Source organism: Aplidium turbinatum, chromosome 7 (genome assembly GCF_918807975.1).
Source record: "Aplidium turbinatum chromosome 7, kaAplTurb1.1, whole genome shotgun sequence".
Taxonomy (NCBI): domain Eukaryota; kingdom Metazoa; phylum Chordata; class Ascidiacea; order Aplousobranchia; family Polyclinidae; genus Aplidium; species Aplidium turbinatum.
This window is the reverse complement of record NC_137478.1, coordinates 27,399,811-27,425,317: the sequence shown is the minus strand read 5'-3', so window position 1 is coordinate 27,425,317 and position 25,507 is coordinate 27,399,811. Positions and strand designations below refer to the sequence as shown.

Sequence of the window (25,507 nt, the reverse complement as noted above, 5' to 3'; positions counted from 1 at the left end):
ACATAGCGGCCCTTAGTTATGACAGTCTGACATGGCATAACTAAAAAAGAATTGACGACAATTGTGAGCCAATGAATAAAAACACACGATACACAAATTGTTTGAATCACTCACGTTTAAGTTAATATGTAAAAACAAAGGGCATGCAAAGAATGAACAACAATAAGAATAATACACGACGATACATGAAATTGGTACCATAGGTACACGCTAAAATGACGCTATATACAATGGTTGCAATAATAACCGACTGTTCTGGGCTCAGACAAGTGTCGGCCACCGCAGACAAAACCAGGCTCAAACCCTAACACTTAGGTGTTCTTTACGAGGGCGAGGCACGAAATATCCCTCAACACGTAGTCCACTTTCACTTCCCCCGTACTTTCATCATAGTTGCAGACGGCAACTTTAGCTCTACGAACCACAGGCTTCCCTTTCCTAATTTGTGGGACCACCTCATGCACCCTCCTAAGTTGATACTTCCCTCGTTTACCAATGTCTTGGAGAGAACCCACCACTACAAGTTGACCAGGCTTCAAAGTCTCGGCCATTTTTAACCATTTTTTCCGGCCCTGAAGCCCTGGCAAGTAAAAATCTATCCATTTGCTCCAAAACTGCTGAGAAAGTGACAAATTGAACCGATAATCCCTTCTTAGTTGGTCACGATCATGTGGTTGCCCAACAGCACAGTATGGGTCTAAGTATGGGGTCAAAAGTGAAGCAGGGGTGATGACAGTAAAATCCCTAGGGTCGTCACTCAAAGGTACCAAAGGGCGTTCGTTCACGATCCGAACAGCACTGCTGGTGTACGTAAGCAGTTCAATAAAATTGTGCTTACGTATTGAAGAGTCTAAAATGTGAAAAAATGCAATTTTAAATTGTTTTACCATTGCTTCCCAAGCGCCACCTTGCGCTGGAGCATACGGAGGTATAAACTCCCAGTTTATTTGCTTCTGTCTCAAGGCGTTGTGAAATTCAGTTGATTTTATCAACTCGGGTAACTTCTTAGATGCCGCCTGAAAGGTGCTTCCATTATCGGAATAGATAGCATTAACCTGCCCACGTAAATCTGTAAACCTAGTAAACGCAAGTAAAAATTCACTCAGCGACAATGATGTAACCAGCTCAACATGAATAGCGCGAGATGCCATAGCCTACATGTGAACAAGAGTCCCCAAGCTTTTTTGTGACTCATACCCTCAACAAAGGTTAAAGGTCCAAGATAGTCTAAGCCGCAATCAAAGAAGGGTTTCCTATGCGCAGTTGTGCGAGACAAAGGTAAATCAGACATCAGCTGCCTTATAGGCCACGCTTTCTCAATCGCACATACACCACAATCATTAAGATACCTCTTCACGGAGGCATTACCATTAGCGATCCAAAACTTCTGTCGCGTGGACAACAAAGTGTGCTGTACTCCACAGTGCGCATTTCCATTATGATGCGACAGTACAACAAGCCTAGTGAAGGGGTGTTTCGAAGGCAAAACAATCGGATGCTTTGCTTCAAGAGAGATATCGGGAGAATTACTTAAAGGGGCAGTAAACCCCAAACCATACTTTTCGATTTTTTTCTTTGTAAGTGCTCTAGAGATGTATAATAAGTGGTTGTCGTTGAAATTTTTCCTTAATTTCATTGCGTTTCCTTTGTAGGGCCGTTTTAGTTAGCCCTTAGTTTCAGAGCGACGCGTGCTCACTGAACCGTGCCATAATCGGACGTGACGTCATAACGGTACAAGCTGCTCGTATGTTCACGCAAGATGCATTTGAAATGCAGAGTAAGAGATCGCTTATGGTGTCGTTTCCAGCAAATGCAATGAACTATTTATGTCGATTTTAAGCAGCTTAGTAGTTGATAAAATGAACACCGAAAGCAACTAGCTTCAGGCAAGCACCATATTAGTTTATAAAGAACTAGGAACATTTTCTCAAGAACTCTGATAGGTATACTTTAGTGTACAAGTACAAAAATCACTCTCTCTATGCACACGGCAAAGCTTTTCTTGAAGCAGACTTTGAATTGTGACTTCTTTTTATTTCAAATCAGGATAATTTAAATCCAACATATTTTCTATGTTCACTTGAAAATTTCGACCTAATAGCCGAAACAACGCATGACGGCAGAGGCACACGGATTGAATGACAAAGGTAACCCCAGATCCACCGAACAAATTGTCTGTAGACAATGTGCCTATAACGTATTTAAAAGCAACTTTTGGTTACATGAATATAATACAACATGATTGCCCACGTTTAGGTATTGCATTTGCTACATCATTTAAGACGGGTTTTGGTTAGAAAACCGTGAAAAATAAGATGCAATTGCATCAGAAACATCTGGATGCAAACGTCTAAGCATAAATGCATGGAAAGAGGTGTGCTTTCCCATTCTTCTCGGTGTTCTGCCAATGTTTCCCTTTCACACAATGCAATCTTCAAAAGGCTCTTGGCATGATCTTTAAAAAAGATAATGCATTTTAAATCAATAAAAATGTATGGTAGTCACAATGATTGCTGCACACATTTCACTTTACCGCACATGCTTATCCAGTCAACGAAATCAGTCCTTTTTACATTGATTCAACGTTTTGCAAACGTTGAATCAATGTAAAAATGACGAATTTTGCGTCAAATAAATGAATAATAAAATGACAATATTTGCGTCAAATCCGTCATTTTTACATTGTTTCAACGTCTGCAAAACGTTGAATCAACGTAAAAATGATTGATTTTGCTGACTGGGTAATCACATACTACAACTACACAGTACACATATTATAAAGTAGCAGTTTTGGAATATTGCTAATTTCATAAAATTATGGTGTATAGATAACTTATGGTAAGTGGGGTTTTCTTTGATCGTTTTTAGAGAATAGCCTCATTCCTTATGCTTTGCTTTCGGATAGCTAACCCGAAACCTAGCGGTAGACCTGCTGCTATTCTTGTTGGAATGAATAGCAGTTACAAGTTGTCTATGCATAGTATAAAAGAAATGCAGTTACAAGTTGTCTATGCATAGTATAAAAGAAATGCAGACCAAAATGATGTTTGCACTCACAAGCCAATAAAAACTTATCTTTTATTACATCTATTATAACAAATCCGTAACAAAAATGTTGACCAATAATAGGCCTTCCCATCCCGCCCCGTTAGCTCAGTGGTTACGCGCCCGGCTCAAGTTCGACTCTCGGAGTGTGCGCTTGAGCAACGCACTTTCAGGACTGCTTCCCATTCAGGGGCACCCAGTGAATTCTCCGGCAACAACACTTCAACAATCGAAAAACTTCAACTTTGCTAATCTCGGTAACCAGCCCTGTGTCAAGAGCCTCCACAAGTATGCGAAACTACCAGGAATAACCAATCAAGGCTTTGCCAGTCCGAGGATAAAGATTCAAAACCAACCAAGACACAAGCAGTTTTACAAATGAAACTCATTTTAGCAGCATGATTCTCAAAAGCAGCAAGCAATGTATGATGTATGAGGGGACGACATCATCGCCACCCGTTATTTCATATGTTAGTTTATTATAGAGTTAAAATTTCTTACCTTTTGCCACACTCCTTGGCTTCATGGCATCCTTTTGACAAACAAACACGAAAATCCGATATGTTGTATTGTGCTGCGGCATAACAAATAACGATTTTTGTTTGGCTTGACCCATCAGAATACCAGGACAACTATGAACACAAAAAGCACATCACAAAACAGCACAATACAACTCAAGATTACAAGACAGTAGGCTAATAAAGAAAACTCACATTTATGTACTGTTACATTACCGTTGCATATCGTGCTAGCCAGTAAATGAAATAAACACCAGTTTGTCAAGGACTTGTTTTTGTTAATATACTTGGTGAGTTATAGATGGGTCATTTTAAAATTACATGTAGCTAGGATAGGAATCGCTATGCCAGCAGGCAGCAACTAAAATGTAATAGGCTTAGCCGGAAGATATTCTAAATTATATGAAAAACAATTTCCCAAGGATGGTACAGTACTCCCCATTCCCCAATTTATGTACGGTACTTTATAACAAACATGTAGTAACATTATTGTTAACTCAAAATTACTTCAAGAACTTGACGTTTCCTGACAGCCGGTCGTATGGATGGATTGGAATTTTGTTGTGGAGTTGTCTCCCCACTGGACCTTGACTCCAAAGGTTGCAGAGTTGTTGAAATGGATTTTTTTGAAAAAAATTGAAGGGCATGCATTGCGGTTTAATGCTGTGTGGCAAGTCCCATGTTAAATTGAAGATTTTGAAAATCTGTTTCCTTGAAATGGAGTCGGCATTATTATGCTGGTCTCTGTTGCTCCTGGCCATACTCTTGTGGTGTTTACAAACTTGTCCCATTTCAATTTTCTTGTATGAAGAACCACCAGATGAACACTGAACAGTCATACACAACACATCGACTTGTCATGATGAGTATAAAACTGTAACAGGTTTAGCTTAATCTATTCAAGTAAGGTATGGCACTGGGAAAGCATGTACCGTATATTGAGGTAGGCATATTAGTTTAGCCTGTCTGATAGGCCTACAAACATGTCTGATAGTACACAAACATGACTAAAGATGAAAAATAAATAAATTTAAGCCCCTACAACCCTTGACTGTCTAAACCTCTTGTTACTAAATCCCATCAAAACCATTCTGTAGCACTGAAGCAAAATAATCGCATTTGCTTGTTTCCTGCAAACAGTGCAAGGCCTAGTGTAAATGTGTAGTATGGTCTCTAAAATGATGTAATCTAGTATCAAAGCTACAATAAACTAAATCTGAGCTAAAATTTTTACTTGTGATAATCTTATCTACTGCTGCAACGCTTCAAACCTTATCTGCAGCTGCACTCAACACCTTAAACCAGCAAAATGTTTTTGCCAAAGTCTGGTTATGACGTCACGTAAGCAAATATTTTATTTTGACAACAGTTGAGGCGGCGTGTGTTCGAATTGCAAAACCAAAACTTTGTTTTAAGATTGCGCGAGAACAAATGGGTACTTTTTCATAAAAACAAGTGCAACGTGTTTTTGAATATCCCCTTTATGTATTTCAACTCTCAATTTGCATTTGAAAATGGGGTTGTCTGCCCCTTTAAGCGCCCTTCAATGCGGACTACACCAGCATCATCTACACAAGGTCTGTACTTTTTAAGTGAACGCAATTCTTTCAAGCGTTCCTTCTCACGTTGCGAAGCACCAACACTACCCCGCTTTATCACTTCCTCAAGGGCATCCGGCGATCGCTTGGTCATTAAATGTACCACATCGCCATACACGCTTTTCTGAACAAACTTCACAGTTAAGTCTAAGGCTCTATTAAGATAAGAGGCGTCCAGTTTTGGCTTCACAAAGCTACGCTTTTTCGTTTTACAGCACAAAAATTCAACAAAAGCAACCAAATAAGCGGTTCTCTTTTTCATAATATACAAAGAAGGTGCGGCCTCGATCAATCTGTGAAGGCCATCCTGTCCAACGTCGAGCGACTCCTCTTCGTAACGAAGATATAGGCTATGGCAGGTACTGAAGTGGCATTTTCTACAGATGGAATTTCTTCACACTGATAGAGAAGACTAGAACCGTTCAACCACAACTCTCGAAATTCTTTCTTAGTAATAAGATTTGGCCGTGTGCCAACATCAGCTGGGTTCATATCGGTAGGGCAAAAACGCCAATTCTGGACTCCAGACAACAATAAAATATGCTCAACTCGACGCGTGATAAACTTATTCAAACGTAAATCAGAATTTTTAACCCACTGCAACACTGTCCGAGAATCACACCAAAAATATTTAATGCAGTTAGGCATCTTCAATGCCTCGTAAGCCTGCTTCACGAGTCTTGCTGTATTCAAAGCGGCAACAAGCTCTTTCCTAGCTATCGGCCAAGAAAACTGATTTTTTACTACAATGGTAGATTTACCCAAAACGAAAGACACACTCGGAACTCCGTTAACCAATCTACGTAAGTAAACAACAGAAAAGAAAGCTTGATTCGAAGCATCACTAAACCCATGCAATTGATATGACACAACATCATCCGGACTACACACACCAGAGTTTGCAAAATACCATCTCGGTAACGAAAAATCCTTAAGCAGGTCCAAAGTGCGAAGCCACGACCCTCACTCTTTAACAAAGCTATCAGGGACCTCGGTGTCCCAATCAAACTTATCCATTGCCAATTGCTGAAGTATCAAGCGTGCTTTTAGAAAAAATGGCGCTCCAAAGCCTAGCGGATCAAAATTTTGTCCAAGCTGACTGAGCATACTTCTGCGCGTGTGTTTAGCTAAGGGCTTTAAGGAACATGCGATACGCATCTCGTCAGACTCGGTTTGCCACACACAACCCAATGTCTTCGCTGATGGCAAAGTCATATCATCAGTCTGAAAGTCCACATCACGAATCAAAGGTGAGAGCATCTCATTATCCAAATTTGACAAGACAATCATAGCCTCCTTGTTAGCACTCCACTTAACAAGTTTAAACCCACGGCTATCAAACAAAGCAATTGATTCATGAGTGATTTGCTGAGCTTCCTCTAAGCTATCAGCCGAAAATATAAAATCATCCATGTACATATTATTTGCAATATTGCAGAGTGTCAGGTCACCAGCACCGCTGGGATTCTGCTCGATCATTTTCTTTATAGCCAAGCAAGCGATATATGGGCTACTCTTTATTCCCCAAGGGTGTACACAAAAACGAAAGGGTACCATTCTACCATTTTCAAGGTCATCATCTTCAAACCACAATATACGAAACAAATCCCTCTGCGACTCAGGTAAATTTTTTTAAAAGAAGCATTTAGTCACATCAGCCATGAGCAAATCTACCAAGTCGAAATCTAGCCAAGACATCTACAAGAGGGTTTAACAAGTCAGGACCCGAAAACATTACATCATTAACACAAGTTCCTCGAAATTCAGACTTGCCATCGTAAACAATACGCTTTTTTAGTTGTGACGTCACAAAGTATGGTAAATACCACTGAAATCCTTTTACATTTTCTGCTTCACCAGCACGCTCAATATAGCCATTAGATTTAAGATCTTTCATGGTGTCGGTAAGGAAATCACGAAGTTCAGGTTGTTTTAAAGCCTTCTTCCTTAAAGCAGCAACTCTATCTGACGCCAACACAAAATTGTTAGGTAGATCAATATCTTCCTTCAACGGTACAGGTATCTCAAATCGACCATCTTTCAACTCAATATTCGGTTCAACAAGTTCTCCAGCCAAAGTATCATTGCGAGACAATTCACAGGTTTCATTTTGCAAGGTCAAATCCTGAATGACTTTATTCAGGTCTGCTATTTCCATATCACGAGACTCAATTTTACGCTGAAAGGTAGAGATGACATCCGACTCTGAAGACGTTTGCACTCTGCACACGTTAGCAACGCTTTCATCTAAGGGTGACTTACCACCACAAGCCAACCAACCGAGAGGAGTGAGCAAAGCATGTGGTTCACTACGATTCTCACCAACACGCTCTTCTTTAGCACACATCAAATAAGCGTTGTCGTTGCCAATCAATACATCTACAGTACTACAATCATTCAAATGAAACATATTCACGTCATGAAAATGACGGAAACTACTTAAATCCTGCTTATGTGGTAAAGTTTTAACATCGTCAGCCCAAGCTGGGTTAACCACCGAAGTTATATCACAAAAAAGTTCATTCGTCTCTAACGACTGAATGTTGAGTTTAACAAGGTCAGCACAAGTAGGTTTCTGACCAGCCAGAGTATCCATTTTAAACGACGCTTTGTCATACGGTTTAACGTCAAGTTCGCAGACCAAATCACTCGAAACAAAAGTCAACTACGAACCAGGATCATGCTGACAATACACCAACTTCGATTTGCCAGTCATTGGATTCAAAACACGAGCAGCAGTAATGCGGTTAAAGGCTGCTTTAACATTTCCAATCTTAACATTACGCACAGGAACTCTGGCACCAGCATCATTTTTACCGACCGAATCCAGAGAATCACGTGACGTCACATAAAAATCATGCAGAAGAAAATAGTGTTTCCTATCGTTGTTAGGGCCACATTGACGACAGTTGTTTGCATGAACGCAATCCCTAACCATATGCTGTCGCAAACAATTCAAGCATTTTCCAGCTTTCACAATGACATCTCTCCGATCTTTAGGTGTCAAGCGCAAAAATTCTTTACAATTAGACAAAAAATGATATTCAACTTGACCACGTGACGAACAATAAAAACATGCCGGTATGTCTCTACGTCTGGCTACACCACCGCGCGGTGCGCCAACAGCAGTCGAGTACTGCGGACTCCCTGAAATCACATTATCATGGGGTTTTACCGACGTCTGCCTAACCGGACATGAAGGCAATTTTCCTTCGCCAAACTTTTTAAAATGCTGCGACTCACCAGAATCGCCCATTAGCATAATGCTAAAATCAGTCGACTTACGCGTTTCCTCCCGTACTACAAATTCAAACAAACTCTGAAAAGTAGGCTCATCAGTACCACCATACTGATCACCTAAAAAGTCAAGATAACGCTGCTTAGCGTCAAACGGGAGTCGCTTAGCCAAATCCAAAACAAAACGTCCTTCCAATTTATCACGCTGACCATAAGCTTGCGCGTAAAGCAGACACTGCGACAATTCATCTTTAAACTCTTTCAAATCACTGGAAAAAATTGAAGTCTATTTGCTACCATAGCGATACTTTCTAATTTCCGGTTCGGCGAAAAGACCTCCACGAACCCCAAAACGCTGGGACAAGCGAGCTAACGACATTTCTATCCTGTCTTCTTCTGACAAGCCAGGAGTGTCGGAAACCAAATTAGCAATCGTTTGCGCAGCTGTTCTAACACAAGCTGCTTGTAACAAAGTCAAACGAGTTCCTTTAAAGGGCGAAGCTGCCATTAAGGCCGTAATACGATTTTTAAAGAAGATAAATGGCATATTATTACCATCATAACCAATCAAGGCCGCCTTATCGAAAAACGTCCTACTATTTTGGTATTCAAAAAAGCAATCCTGTTGTTGAGAACTCGATTTAGCGGGAGAAGACAAGCTATATCCCTTAAGGGGCTGAGTGGGCTCAGTCACATGCACAACCCGATCACGATCCTCACAAACGTTAAAATCAGGAGACGCGACATGCCTCTTACAACCACCCAGATTACGTGTAGCTGGGCGATCAAAAACTAACGGCGCAGAAAACTGTGAAGGGGGCAAAGCATTACTGGAAATGGCGGCCCCGTGACCTGTACGCTCTGGTGGAGAAGATCGGCTATAATTCGCAGGCCTTGGCTCTACAGCCTTCGGAAGACCCTTAGCCGCGGCCCCGAGATCTCCTGAAACAGCTTGAAAACGTGTGGATTGCACTGGTCCACTTACAGATTGAACAGGCGTCTGGAAAAGGTTAGGTAATTTAAACAGCGATTGATGTTCATTTCTGGAGTGGCTAGAAGAGCCTTTCTTAGAACTACGCCGGGAGCCCAACTCCGATCTATATTCAGCTAAAACTACCTCTTTACGTTGTTCAGCCCTCAACTGAGCGTCTTTGAGTGCGAACTCAGCAGCTCTCGCTTTGGCTTTCGCGGCGGCCTCAGCAGCTCTCGCTTCGGCCTCAGCAGCTCTTGCTTCGGCCTCAGCTCTCACGGCAGCCTCAGCTCTTATGGCCTCAGCTCTCGCCATGGCCTCAGCAGCTCTTGCTTCGGCCTCAGCTTGGAGCTGGAGCTCATCTCGTCTTAGCTGTAGGTTAATTTGTGCCACTATCCGAGACGAACTCGTAGACATCCTAGTGCTTACATTTGAGGCGCTATCCTCAGGATGTATGTCAGCATCCAACATATCTGAGAACTCACTTTCTTTTTGTTCAAAGTTATTTTTTAACGAGTTAAATTCGGGGTCTACCCTATCACGAAGTTCTGCCAAGATTGCAGAGTTAAAAATTTTAGTCAAAAGAGCATGGAAATGCCATAAATCCTCTTCCAAAATAGAGAACTTAGATCTAAAAATTAACAGTTCCTGCTTATCACTCAAAGAACCTAGGGCTACAGAAAGTTCCCCAATTTGAGTCAAAATATCCCTTCTAAGATGCCGGGCCTCTCGAACTGACTTAGCCTCATCGTTACTGGGTCCCTCTCCAGAATGGCCTGCCCGACCGCAAAGAACATCATCAGGCTTAAACTCAGTCGAGTCGACGGCGGTCGAGTCCTTGTCGCCACCGAGTGTAGACATATTAAATGTTGGGCCTCAATTTAACAATTAAAAAATTAAGTTACACAAACACACAAAATTAAGATATAAAAAACTTAACTGCAAAGACCGTAAAAAATACAAAAAAGAATTTAAATGCACAATACCGTAGATGTAGGGGTATATAAAGTCCTAAAGTTCCACACAACTTGCTTGGATTCGTTCACTTGAATCTTCAAGCACAGATCGATTGTCTTTAATCTTTTTTCTTCAAATGAATGTCAATGTTGTTTTTTCTTGAGAACCAACAAAGAAACGCCTTTAATTTTTAGCTTGAAGTTCTTCAGTACCAACTGAAAAGAAATGTCTTTAATTTTCTTTTGCTTCTGTAGCCTACCAACCAACAAGATCTTCTTTTATTATTTCTTTGCTTCAGTACCAAACACTAGACAGAGTAACGTCTTTTATTATTTTGCTTTAATTTCTTCTTGACCTACCAACTGACAAGAATTCGTCTTTTACTTTTATGTGCTTCTGAAATACTTCTGCACTAGCTGACAACAACACGTCTTTTATTTTTTATGGTCACAGCGGTAAACCATAATCTCTTCGTGGGAAAATTGTAACATAAGATTCCCGAATCCGTTCGTCTGCATGTAATGACCGAAAAAGAAACACTCCTTCGAAACGTCTATTCAAAATTGTATTTCTGTAAAATTAACCACTTGGCTGTCGAAATTGGATGCAACGCCGTACACCACTAAAACTTGTCACTACAGAACAGATTACTTAGATAAAAGACGGAAAATTTGTCCAGCTAGCAAGCACCAAGCAAACAGTTAAATATGCGCTGACTTCCACCAAACAATTTTAAGAATGACCAGAATGATTTGCAATATTTCAAAAGCACGTCAGCAGTTTCTGTGACGCAATAATGAAAGACAATTATGAAGTCATTCAAACAGGTGTTCAAAGCGGCTGATGCAATATTTTATCAGTCTAGGAACAATGAGCCAAGATTGCATCATTTTTTAGGAAAAATTCCATGACGTGATACGATAAGATTCAATAAACCATATCGGTTTTTATATGACGTTTGATTTGGTAAATAATTGTCGGGAACAGTGGCCTCTCCTTATAAACCGATTTCTTATTATGTTAATTAGTTATTTGTTAACTCTGATTTGCAAAATTACCATTCAGCATTCATAATATTGTTTCTCCACGAAAACTTATGGCGTTTATTACGTGACCGGCTTTTTTATGACTTGTTCATTAGGTTAACATTTTGGTGCTCTCTCACTTTGGGCAGGTGCCCCCCCTTCATACTTTTTTTGCTCTGGCGAGAACACTGAACTATAGGCCTACTGTATTGTTCTTGCATCTTTTCTCGACAGTCATACATAGCCCATCTACTTCATTTTAACTGCATGGCTAATTTTCTTTAACTTTAAACAGGAACAACTTTTAACTTGCTACGCCCCTAATCTAAGCCTAGGCTATGCAATATAATCCCACTTTTCAGAGTCTTGATCTTGAAAAGTGCGGTAAAATGCACGATGCTGCAATCAGAGTTCTCTTTCTGCAGCAATGCTTACTTGAAAGCGGCCTCGTATTCATAGGCGTAGCCAGGGGGGCGAACAGGGCCATGGCCCCCCAAATTTTTCGATTTTGGATTCCGAAGTTGAGCTTTTTGTTGAAAATGTAATAAAATTTGTAGAAATTTATTAAATTTTGCAAATCGTAAATCGCGCAAAATTTACGCGATTTACGTTTCTTTGAACTAATTTGTAGAAGCAATTTCAGAATGGCTTACTCTGTTGGGTTTATGTGTAGTTATTGAGTTTTTGTGTAGCTGAATTTTTGGTGTTCTCTAATTTTAGCCGCAGTTTTGCCTGTTCGTGTGTAAGAGCTACCTTAACAGCTGTTTATCTTCTAATAAATTTCATACAAATATTACCCTAAAAGTGTTTCCAGAAAGCGCTATAATCCATTATTTGAGTGTAATTTTTCAAAAATTTTCCGGGAGAGCATGCCCCCGGACCCCCTAGGATACGCGTGCCTTAGGCACACTCTAACTCCCCACCAGTTTTATTGCTTGCCTTGCTCAACCCACCAGGATACGCCACTGCACATCAAGTGGCTATGGCTTAAATCAAACACTTTGTTGTTCTCTTCAATTCATCAAATGTTTGCCCCCCCCCAATTTTTTTTCTGGCTACACCACTGCTCGTATTGCAACACTTTCACAAACCACTTGCCAATTTCATTCGCTTCAAAGAAAGCTGTTCCGCCTGTGCGCTTACATTTTTAATTGTAAAATTCACTCGCGATTGCGGATTGCGGCAAAACAACAAGAGAATTGTTGCATGCATTTCATTGCATTGCAATTTGCAACTCTAAAAATTATTGTGTTGTCAGGGCCGTCGCTGCAGGGGGGGGGCGTGCCCCTTCCCTTGACAACTACCTGTGCACACACACTTCAGGCACTGAAGAAGAACTGGTTTCAATTTTAGTTTCATTAACTAGGTGGCTAGTAAAAATATTACTTTTCATGGTCTTTCCACTTGTGTGTTGATTCGAAATAAAATTTAATATTGCCTTTGGCGATAACGATAAACGATAACTGAAAAAAATTATTGAGCGATAACGATAAGCGATAAAAATTTATCGCCGATAATTATCACCAGTAAATTATCGCCGATAATGCCCATCAGTGGTTGTCCTCAGAATTCATGTTGCAGTTTGATATTATTTTATTTTGTGTTATTTACAGTATTGTTCGAATTAATTGAAACTGTCAAGAAAACAGGCTGAATTTGTGTATATTTGGTTTATTGTGATAATTTAACAGATGTATATAGTTTAATACCTAATGTGGCCCCCATCTTCTTTCAATATTTCATAAACACGGTTTCGCATGGATTCGATTAGTTTTTTTCAGGTTTCTGCAATTTTTGGGTCCCGCAACCACACCTGAATGATGGCCTCCATGAGCTTCCTTATGATGGTGCAGTCCTTCTTGCGTAATCGTGCCTTGATTATGCTCCACAAATTTTCGATGGGATTTAAATCCGGAGAATTGCCAGGCCAATCTAACGCTATAATCTTGTTTTTCTTAAAAAAATTAGTGTTTTTTTAGAAGAATGGCATGGTATGAGGTCCTGCTGAAAAATGCCCCTATCTTTAGGAAATGCTTTTCTCAGGTCTGGGATAACTTTTTTTGTGATCACATCGATGTATCATTCAGAATTCATTATTCATTCTACCTGAAAAAGTGATCCAACACCTCTGTGGCTAAAACTTCCCCAGAACATATTTTTGGGGGGATATTTTACACATTGATTGAAATGGCAGCGCTTCAGCGTCTCTCTAACACTCCTTCTCATAAACCTCGCACCATGCTATTCTTCTAGAAAAACCAATAATTTTTTGAAGAAAAACAAGATTACCATATTAGATTGGCCTGGCAAATCTCCGGATTTTAATTCTATCGAAAATTTGTGGAGGCACGATTACGCAAGGCACATTAATCAAGGCACATTAATCAAGGCACGATTACGCAAGAAGGACTAAACACCATCACAAGGAAGCTGATGGAGGCCATCATTCAGGTGTGGTTGCGAGACCCAAAAATTGCAGAAAACTGAAAAAACTAATCGAATGCATGCGAAACCGTGTTCGTGGAATATTGAAAGAAAGTGGGGGCCACATTAGGTATTAAACTATATACACCTGTTAAATTATCACAAATTCAGCCTGTTTTCTTGACAGTTTCAATTAATTCAAACAATACTGTAATATGATATTATTAGTGAAAGGTACAGGAACCTATACAACACCTGCTTCTCCAGCATTCCCTGAAACTTATTCAAATAGATTTCTTCCAAGCCTACAGAAAGAATGGCCTTACTACTGACTATACAACATAGTCTAAGGGATTACAATTTCTGTCAGAAACTGTTCAAAACTTGCAATTGAGTCAAAAATTTCATATGAAGTTGAATTATTAGCCTACTCATCACATTATCAAGAACTTGTCCATTAGGGTGGGTCGATTTTCACATAAAATTGTCGGATTGTCGCATAAATCGGTATTTAGGTGAGGCTTGCCATACTAAATAAAGTGTTAAAATTTCAATGTGATGGTGTGCTCCTAACCACTTACCCCAGGTGGTATGGAAAAATACAATTTTCTAGTTTACGGTAAATTATATTCAATAGGTAGGCTAGAGTGAAAATGAAACACAATTGAATGTAATGAGTTAAAGCCACACCTGGATGTTAAACTAAACAACACAGTCTTTCTTTGATTCAAATATAGGCGCTGATTCCTTGCATCTAAGATAGAATAAATTATAGAGTTCCGTTTCTCCTTTCCGACAGTTTTTTGAGGTTGACCTCAGCGACTACACGAATCATTCTTTCAACGGCTTGAGTCTGTGGTGTGTATGACGACTTTACTGGGACTGACTTTATTGCATCCCAAAGTTCATCCTCACGCTTAGTTCTTAAGTTAGATGGTAATAATGGTGGTTCAGTTACGTCAATCTGTGTTCATTCGATCATATCAATATAATCCATCGCATTAAGATTAAGTTGATCAGCAGGGCGATGGAATCTTCAAAGTATTGTAGATGAAAGCTTTCGTGCTTTCAGAATTCGCCTAACAGCTACTTAACGAATGGCAGGTCTATTGTCATGAAACATGGCACGCAGCAAGTTTTCGGGGTGAGCTGCATAACAATTTTGCTTGATCGATTTGTCGATGACAGACTGCACTTCTACTGGTTCAATTCCACGACTGAGTTGTGTCATAAGGAAAAGTAGCCTACTGCTGAAGCATCGCTGATATCTGTGGCCATCTTAGTGCAAACCATACAGGCCCATATATACAGTTGCAATGAATCGTGTCAATGTCTTAACAGCTTCTGATGGATGGGTTTGACTAACATAATAGCGGCACATTCGATTTGTCCTGTGAATGATTATATTTCCCAGAATCTCTGTGTAGCCTAAGAGTGTTTCAGAGCATTCCCAGAACTGATTGCATGGCAGATTTCCAAAAGGTACATCTGGTCTGTGCTTAGATCTTTGAATTGTCCAATTTTGGCAAATGGAGAGTTTCAATTTTATCAAATAATGCGATCTCCAAGGCTATAAGGTTTGACCACAGAATATCGCCATTTCACCAATGAATGTTTCTGGACCAGTTGTCTTCCCAAATAATCCAATTAGATGCTTCAATGGTAACTCATTGATGGGCAGCATAGGCCAACATATATTCCACTGAACTTCAAAATGGATATGATCTTCTATTCTAGCAATTACTTCATTACGATTCCCAGTGTTCACTGCTGCCCCGTCACAACCTGTTATTCGAACTCCATTCATGTCCACATTCTCGTCGATCATACATTTTAAAATGTCAGCTGAACGACCACTTGGTGTTGTGACATGAGAGATGTAGATGTCACCAGGTTGTATCAGTAAAACGTAATGGTATTCTTTTATTTTTCTCCTGTGGTGGTAATCATCAAAGACATAATAATTATGATTCATCCTTTCTCCCATCGAAATTGAGCGATATAAAACTTTCTCCCATCGAAATAGAGCGATATAAAATTGTTGACGACATGTTGGGTTGGTTTCAATCCAGTAGCTTACGTCCCTTGACTAGGCTATGTCTCACTTTCCGTGGGTCAACAATGATCTCTGTGGAGAAGTCTTTTCCTAACACACCCTTCAAAGTAGCAGTGGCAATAGCAGCAACTGTTTCGTCAGAAACCATCTTTTGATGGGCTTCCCTTGCAACACAAGGGGTTGGGATGGTATTGTAGGCACTACTAGTTGAGACACTCTCCATGAAACTCGGATCATTATCGGATGAATAAGATAAAGAGTCAGTTTCACAAAGTTTTTTTGTGGCGTGCTAAACCGCACGACTATTAGAAGTTCGCTCATTGCGCAGGATTGCCGGATTGGGCGAAAAAATGAGATAAAATGACAAAAATTTCTGCAACTTTTCGCCCAATCTGGCAACCCTGTTATAGAAACAGATGGTCATTGGGGTAATGGGTTGCTGTGCACCAAACGATTTAAAACTTTTAGGAAATGTTTAGAAGGTAAAGTGGCACCTGTGTTCAAATTTATATGATAAATGGAGAAATCGACCCACCCTAATGTCCATACTCATAATTAGATAGGTCATCATCTTTGGAGAGGCCAGCTGCTTCGTTCAGAGGTACTTTTTTCCAGAGAAATATATTTTCATTTGATGTAGTTGCCACATCTTCTGTTTCACCATGAAATGTTACATCATCCTCTAATCGTGGTGCATCTGGTGGGTCAATAATAACTTCAATCGGCTCGTCAATACAGCCAGTGCTTTTAACCTGTACGACATCATTTACCAAAAATTCTAAATCCTCTTCATCGAGAATAAGACCATCTACGTTGTCGTTTTCATCACAAAACAGTATTCTGTCTATTTCTGCCTCTTTCAAATAGAACACTTTACTTTGTGACGACATCATACAATGTAATAGAAAATATATGTAGCCTACCATTATGCAAATACAAACGGTAAATAGCCTACAACAAAACAAGCAATAATTATGCATTCTGTTTTGCTCTCTTAACTGTGGCATAACAAATCCCTCAAAATTATAGTTTGAGTCCAATTTGAGTCCTGATTTTCATCCTAAAATAATTTCCTCAAAAGAACGCTTAATTTACATAAACACCAATAATTACACTCTTTAAGTAAACAAATACTTTCTAGTTACATTATAAAACAATTACTAAAAAATATAACAGCCATTCAATTGAACAACCACAACACGGCCATTACTACCCTTGAGGTAAAGTGGAACCTATAGGTACCAAGCCAAAAAAAAACGTTCTCACTGCTGACTATGTCACAAAAACGCTTTTGTAAGTTAGAAATGTCATCTCGATACCCTTGCAAGATGCTTAGTACAATTTTAGTAAACAAACACACTCAAACCTTTTCACAGCACAGCCTAAACGCCTGTTGCTTCAACTTGCCAAAAAAAGCAAAAATTCAGACACCGGTGTCTAGCGATCATGTGCTCAGAGTTTTCAAACTTTTATTTAACTTTCAAGTGCGCACTTTGGGCTAGATTTAAAACTTTGGACTGACGTGATAGGTAAAATATTGCTTGCGTAAGAGCAAAATTAACTTGTGGTACCTATATGTAGGCCTACCAGTGTACTTAAAAGGGTACTGCTTGACAATGTTTTGACAGGTTATTTTGCTGAGAGAAAGCAATTAAAGAGAAAATGTAATCTTTATTGAAATTCTATTTATTATACTGTATACTGTCTGGTGATGCTATACCCTGTAGCATTGCCTGGAATAGGAAACAATTACACAATAAGGGTGAAAAAATATATTTTAAAAAAAAAATCTTCAAACTGGTAACAGCAGCTGGCAAAACTGCAGAATGTGAAAAGTCAGTTGTTAAACTGGGTCACCTGGCAACTTACAAAACAAGCAATCTTGATGCCGAATTGCTGAAGTAGCCTAATCTCAAAACTAGGTTACACTTCGCGCCCCATGCTAATGGATATACGTATAAAAAGCAACGTGTGTTTTGTAGGCAGGGCCTACGAGAGGGGGGTACGGAGGGTACGGCGTACCCTTGAGGGCCCAGGCTTGTGGTTGTTGGGGGGCCCGAAATTGTGATTTTATAGTTTACGCGAATTTTTTTTTGGTTAAAACCATCCTAAACGACTAAATTCAAGCATAAATGTTGTTATTCGTTACTCCTTAGGGGGCCCGTAATGTAGCAAAAGTGCCCAGAAAGAAATTAGGTGTCTAAAGTGGTGACTTAATGCCTTACGTGCAAACATGTTCTGTTAAAAGCACCCTAAATTAAATCACAAAAGTTGGTTATTCTCCTGTCCTGGGGGGGGAGGGGCATAGTGTAGCAAAAGCAGGGTTAAGAAAAACCCGGGTTTTTTTTAAATCCCAAACCGCTAGCTTTTTTTGCCCGGGTGTTTTTAGGCTTATTTGTGTTTTTTAAAAACTATTTGAAAAAAGGGGCAAAGTTGGTATTGAATCTTTATCCTCGGACTAACAAAGCCTTGATAGGCTATTCCTGGTTGTTTCGCATACTTGTAGAGGCTCTTGAAGCAAGGCCGGTTACGGAGATTGGCAGAGTGAAATTTCCCATTGTTGAAGTCTTGTTACCTGGGAATTATTACATCCATTAGGTGCCACTGAATGGAGATTGGAGAGCAGTCCTTAGAATGCGTTGCTCAAGCGCACACCCCGAAAGTTGAAGCAGCACTGCTTGATCTTGAAGCTTCTTCGTTCACGAAGTCACGCGCTAACCAACTGAGCTATCGGGGCGACTTAAACCTTACATTATATCATTATTCAGATGCATGGGATAGAATTTAATCTAGGGTAGGCCTAGGCTAATGCCATTCTCTGTTGTTACAAACTTGTATTTTATGATGCTCAATCAATCTGGCAGCAGTGCAGGGTAGGCCGGTACCCGGTCATTTGGTCGACAGGACGTTTGGTCGACAGACATTTGGTCGACAGACATTTTGGTCGACAGACATTTTGGTCGACAGACGTTTGGTCGACAGACATTTGGTCGACATGCATTTGGTCGACAGGACGTTAGGTCGACAGAACGATTCATTTTAGTTAGTTAACTAACCTTAACCCTAACCTAGCCTAACCCTAACCCAAATGTCCTGTCGACCAAACGACCGGCTACGGGGTAGGCCTATATCATATGAGGGAAATGACATATTTATTCTTTTTCATATTCAGTATTATTGTGCATAGCCTATTAAAATTAAAGAATAGTTTTATTGCAGCTTGATACTATTATTGCGCACAAATGTCCAATTCTGCAGTAAAATGTTGTATGATGTGCAATACGCCTAAGCAAACATTACACGTTTTGCCCAAGACAAAGGGGGCCCGGAGTGAGAGGGGGGCCCGGAATGACTCTTCGTACCCCTAGTGAAAATTTCTCTCAGAGGCCCTGTTTGTAAGTTACGATTTTTGGCTGTGTTTACATTGTTCATTAGCTGCAGCCTGTAATACAGCGACCTGTTGAAAATTACACAAATCTAGTCAGCAAAATTCCACTTCACGCAAATTCAAAAATACAAATAAACTTCCTTGTGAGGTACAATTCACAATGACTCTGATTATGTTTCCATTTCGTGGCAGATCACGTTCTCTGAAATATTTTGCATATTGAACCTAGTAGGCCTTACCTTTAACGTAATAGCCTATATTAAACTAATAGTCTAATTGCAGTAAAAACAATTAAACTAGTCTACCAACATTGCAAAAAAACTATCTGTTAAAACAGAGGTTTTTAAACTGGGGTCCATGGACCCCCAAGGGGTACACGGACTAGTTTTAGGGGGTCCATAAAGGCCCAATGGAAATCTTAGTGTATAATTTCAAAAACGGAGTAGGCTACATTTTTCAAAAGAAAAAAGATTAAGTTCAAACAACTATCCTATCATCCCTATCAAACACGAAGCCACAATTTCATGTTCTTGTTGAAGACAAACAGCAGCATTCTTCACATTAATGAAATTAAATAAGGGGTTCCCAACCTTTTTACACCGCAGCCCTTTTGAAAATTTTGAAAATTAATGGCCCTCCTATTTTTTTCAGCCTTTTAAGAACCCCTGTGTCAAAAGGTGTTTAATTAAAAAGCTTGTTTATACAGTAACCGGTAGTTAGAATGGTAAAATGATATAAATACAACGCACAATAAACATGATAGGCCTGGTGCATTAATTAGTTATTAAATATGCAGTTAGTGTGATGGTTGAGCTTGTTTTTGCTCTGACAATGTCTTAATTGCTGGTTTGGTGGTGGAAAGAGCAAGCTGCATGTCATATTGAATATCCAAGACACTGCGCTGCTTTGTCTTCAGAAGTAACATTGTTGAAAACCCACATTCACAACGATTTAGATATGACTAATTAAAAAAAATCATTATTTTTGAAATTTTCCCATGGTCCCCTTGAAAAAGGCTCATGGTCCACTAGGGGGCCATGGCCTCAGGTTGGAAACCCCTGAATTAAATCAAAAATATTAAAAAACAATCTGCATTCGCTGTTTCTTAAATGTAATAAAACATAAATTTTGTTACCAATTTGTTTTAATTTTATTGCGTTATGTTCAATTCATGCTGATCAAAAAAGTTTCTCGGACTAGGCCACAAAGGGGGTCCACGCAAACCAAATTTCTTTTTAAGAACCCCTGTGTCAAAAGGTGTTAATTTTTCGACTTTAAAACTGCGAGTAGAATGTTGCTCATAGTTCGAAGCTGCAGGTTTTTGTCTGACTCTCTTCATAAGCTATCGTCAGAATGAAATAAACAAATCAAATAAACAGTTTTTTTTCAATTTTTGTACCACCAAGCAACTCTTTTCGATTTCAGCAAAACAGAAATTAAAAAATCAACTATAATCGCTTTAAATTAATTGCAGACTGAGACTTGCTGCAGATCAACGTTATTGGCAAACAATGAGCCGTTTGATATCATCCAATATGCATTATCAAGGAGCAGGTTTGGAAGTCATTACTCAAAAAGCAGTGACTATTTCACTATTCGATAGTGCCAAAAAAAGCAATAACTTTCCGCTATCGATACTTAAAAAAAAGCAATGAATAGCAATTACTAAAAGTTGACTGGCCAAAAAACAAGCAACCTGCAAACTCAAAAAGAAAATACAAAAACACAATAAAAAAAACAAGCCCAAATTTGTGGGAAAACTGCAAGGTTGGCAACACTGTTAATGACTCTCACTGACATGGTTTTTCAGAACTGTGTTGCCGCAAAATTTTCCTTAATCCTTTAAAGTTCGAAAACCGAAAGGGGACTAGATCGGAAGTAATCCGAAAACTAAATATCGTAAATTCGTTTTGACGACGAAGTAAGTGAACAACAAAAAATGATTCAGCTGTTTTCCTAAATATCGATAAGTGAAAAACGAATACTGATTTCGTTTTTTGCATAAAAAGGCAGTGAATAACTAGCATTCGATATTTATTTTTAAAAGGAATGGGTATAAGCATTCGATATTCAGAAAGTAACGAATAACGCTATCGAATAGTGACAACTAGTCGTTTCTTCCAACCCTGTCAAGGAGGAAGCAAAACCGATTGTGGTTCAAATCTGACAATATTAAGCTGTCAATGAAGCTTTCTCACTCAGAGAATAAAGATCTTCATAATCAGGATACACTACAATCACAAAACCTCTGGCGATAAAGACGTGCTTCTCTATCTCTAACCATCGATCAATGTTAAAATAAATACATTCAGTTTACAGACACATGCAGTTTGTGCCAGAGCAGCAGGAAACAAAACATTACAAGGTTTAGTAAAGGCATAAATTGAAGGTTCTGTAAAGCTTTTTTTCAGTTTCTTTAAAGTAAAGTCTCTACTGTATAAAAAGCAAAAATCCATCATTTAAAAATGGCAACACAAGTTCTCAGCTTGACTGTTTGAATCAAACCTTGTGTGTTAGTTTTTGTTTAATTCATAAGATTGCCCAATCTTGATTATCGTCTAAGTTTAAAATGAAACAAAAGTCGCAAGGCAAACGTCACTGCAAAACATCTGATTTCTTATGAAGGCATGTCAAACATTTTGGTTTTATTCAGCAAAGTTTGACTACCTTGTTGGCTCATCGTCGGTTGGTATTTTAGATTTTCCGTCTGAATGGTCTGGGTTCAATTCGAAGTCGGGTCATAATAGTTGTACAGATACAGACTATCTAGTTTCTTGAGCAAAGCGAAACCTAAAGTTGTCAAATGACGCAAATATGGCATAGTTTCCAAAAAAAAATAGCAGGTGTAGAGCGACATTAAATCAAACGATGGTCAAATGATGTACAGAAAACTAGTTTGCCACTCTCTGGCAAAAAAAAACACACATCACGTTTACCGTTCGTGTTGACTCCTGATCCTGGCGCGGTACAGAAGCACTCATCAACAGCGTCATCACAATCTGATATCCCATCACATACGTAACGATGAGGAAGCATGCAGTGGGAAGTGATCCTGGTTTTGGTAACAGCGCAATGGAGTCCCTCAGCGTCGGGGCTGCAAAAATAACACAAACGTTTTAGGAAATGTTCTATCAAATGTGATGCTTAAATGTAATGAAAAGTGTAAAATAATTTCCAGTTATTATTTAATGCTTTTTTTTCACCCGAAAGCAACATTTTTGCAATCGTGGTGAAAATATGTAAAATGAAATGTGGGAAATAAAACTAAGGTATTTTTAAATTGATTGAACTATGGATTATGTTACTTCATGTCTCTTGGTAGCATTTAGGCAAAAATTAAGTTCTTTGCTTCTTTGGTCCATTTGAGAGCAAAATTAATTAAAGTGATAAAAACATAACCAAGCATTTGCAAAAACAGGTTAAATATTAGGCAGATCTACTGAATGACACTTAACGATCTACTTGCTTGCAGGCGCCGCGAGGCCGGGTCCCGCCACCTCCCGGGGCAACTGGGGCACCGACGGCAGGGCCGCGCTCTGCAAGGGCCGGCTCCGGCCTACATAATGACAGTTCTGCTTTGTAAAGCGCTAAGGAACAACACATTCTGCGATGGATACAGCGTTATATAAAAACATGCATTTTTATGATTAGATCTAGAGTGGTTAAAAAAGTACGGGTTGATTATTATATTTATGACTTTTGGGTTGAAAACACTTTGAACTGTTTTTGTGAACAGCAATATTTTGTCTTCGAGTGTTGTGCTATAACTTAATGAACGAATTGAGCATTGTATTACCACTGGCTTGTGAGCCGTCAGAGAAGACAATGTGATTAGTTTGAAAACGTACAACAAACTTTAAAAACCGATAGGCGCTCTTGAAATGGGCTTAGCCACTTTTACAGTATTTGTACATTCATTTTGAACACTAACAGTTTATTGTCCATTCAAGAGTAAATTTCATATTTCTTTAAAATAAAATGAGTAGCTTAAAAACGTACAACAAACTTTAAAACATGATCTATCTCATACTGCTACAGGTAATTATGATTAATTTGATAAAGATCATTGCCAGATCGGTTAAAATCTGTATTCCTCCGCCAGCCTGATGAAGTTCTGTATCTGATGAACTGGCTGTCTGGATCTACCTGTTTGCTAGCAATAGCTATACAGCACAAATTGATAGCTGTTTGAATAAGGCAATTAAGCATGGTGAATTTGCGTGTACCTGTACGGTATCTCGTCCGAATTATCGTAGCAGTCCTGCACATTATCACAAAATCTTGATCTCAGAATGCATTGTTTGCCTCGCAGAGCAAACGGAGAGGAATCGCACTGCATTGTAGTATCGCAATCACATTCATCTTCCCCTAACAAAAACAAACGATTATCGCAAGTGACTTGACCAGAGCATATATAGGCTATAAGTAAGCTTGAAAACATTATGAGATGTTACAAGTGATAGTAGCCTACGCATACTGTAGTTAGTTTGTAGGCCTCTCTGAAGTTTTGTGAAAAACTTTAATAAGTTCTTAGCTTGAAGGTTTCTCTTATTTTCCATAATATGATAACATTCTCCATCATTCTTTTACTTTCTGTAAGAAGTTGTTAGTCACATTTCTAAGGGATTCTTTATCATAAGTTGTGCAAGAATACGTACATGTAGTAAGCTTCTGCATGTACTTTGGGAGCTAATATACTTACAGGGAGAACCTAGACAAGTATGCTGTTCAACTACTTCATTAAAATACAAAAGTATTTTAAATAATACATATAACAGTACTGTATGTGTAGTAGCCTACAGTATACTGTACTATAACTGCTAAACCAACCTACTAACCAACTATAGGCCAGTGGTTCCCAACCTTTTTACACCAGGGACCGGTAAAAATTTTTAAAAATGTTTGCGTTCCGGCAACAGTTAATCGGAGTGAATAAAACTGATCTTTTGTGGACCAAAGTTGTGACCATATGCCATAAATCTAGAAAATGTTAACTTACGTACAATAAAGCCGCAATCATATCAACTCAAAAAACAAAATGCCCGTCCATTTACATATAAAATCATTGCTAGTGGGAAATCTATTGCTGTTTCATTGCCTGTATAGAGTATGAGATGTAAGCAAGACATCAAAGAATTTTTTGAAACAAGTAGGCCTAGCTCTGCTTCAACTTTCAACCGATCTCTTTGCTGAATTCATGCTAGAAACAAAAAAGATTTCTCACATAATTAACTGGTTGAAAAACCACTAACAATTTGATTATTTTGAAAGTTAGACAGGTAGACTACAGTAGATATTCGCTTCCAAGAAATAGCTAGAATTGTGACAGAATGTATTTCATCGGGACTGCGAAGCAGAATCACAACGAAATTTAATTAAACTTCTTTTTCATAGAAATTGAAGTCGCATGTGCTGACATATTCGATAAAATGGATCGTTGATCCAAAGGCTTCCAGGTCGAGGGTCTTCATGTTTCGCAAATTAATGTTCAAAACTTTTAGCCAAATCTTTTAAATGCTCAGTAACCCTTTTAACTTTTCCCCAGGCGCAACTCCATTTTACCAGCATTTTTTCATCGCAAATCGGCTTCTAATGTTACTTTTGCCAACTAAAAGCTTATCACCAATAAATGTCTTTTTCTTTTCTGAAACGCTGTTTTTCCACTACTTCCTGCATAAAATCTCTAAAAAACATTCTCGGCCTTTCAAACTTCAGTTTTGTCCCGTTCCGGTTCCATGCCTAACATTCCGCTCCTTCTCTTCGGAACCTTAAAATTTCTCCATATTTGTGTTCGAAACGATCTTTAAATTTTCTTTATAACATTCTCCATCTAGCGACATCATACTACAAAAATCTTTTGAAAGCTACAAGCAGTTTATGAGAAAACAATTTTGCGGTGTCAACGAAAGCGAAATGTTGTAGGCTACTTCAGCTTTGCTGCTGTGAATCGGCCAAGCAATGAGTTTCACAAAAAGTTGCAACTTTATCAATGCACATGGTTAGGCGACATAGCCTATATAAATTATCTTAAAAGAAAGTAAGATAGTTTGCGGACCGGCAAACTATGCACTCAATCCGGCACCGGTTCTCTGACCGGCGGTCGGCGAACCGCTGATACAGGCGATAGTCAATCATACAAGAATGTAGCCTATATTTCGTGAGGATGAGGAATACCCTATAGGCTACATAGCGAGAAAATTTCATTTAAATGGATTTTTAAATTTGTTGTTACATAGTATTCAGATGCTGCACTCTTTTTCGTTTTTCAAAGAGTTCAAACACTTCTTTT

The 25,507-nt window shown here is 39.0% G+C and overlaps 2 protein-coding genes across 2 annotated transcripts in view; one reads left to right on the top strand and one right to left on the bottom strand.

Moving 5' to 3' along the window:
* Positions 1-25,507, top strand: part of LOC145774004 (uncharacterized) — a 99,553-nt gene that overhangs the window by 17,129 nt on the left and 56,917 nt on the right. The window lies entirely within an intron of this gene.
* On the bottom strand, positions 1,642-5,046 carry LOC145774005 (uncharacterized). The gene is made up of 3 exons (XM_082585135.1): positions 4,071-5,046; positions 3,547-3,677; positions 1,642-2,455 (listed from the first exon to the last, which is right to left on the bottom strand). Exons 1-3 carry the CDS (start codon positions 4,400-4,402, stop codon positions 2,274-2,276), a joined length of 645 nt encoding a protein of 214 aa, XP_082441261.1. The 5' UTR covers positions 4,403-5,046; the 3' UTR covers positions 1,642-2,273.

Excerpts from the sequence above, each read along its gene's own strand:
- LOC145774005 (XM_082585135.1), bottom strand. The coding sequence starts at position 4,402 with ATGACTGTTCAGTGTTCATCTGGTGGTTCTTCATACAAGAAAATTGAA. Across the intron at positions 3,678-4,070 it reads GGAAACGTCAAGTTCTTGAA|TTGTCCTGGTATTCTGATGG; the intron begins GTAATTTTGAGT and ends TTGTGTTCATAG. Across the intron at positions 2,456-3,546 it reads GCCAAGGAGTGTGGCAAAAG|ATCATGCCAAGAGCCTTTTG; the intron begins GTAAGAAATTTT and ends TCTTTTTTAAAG.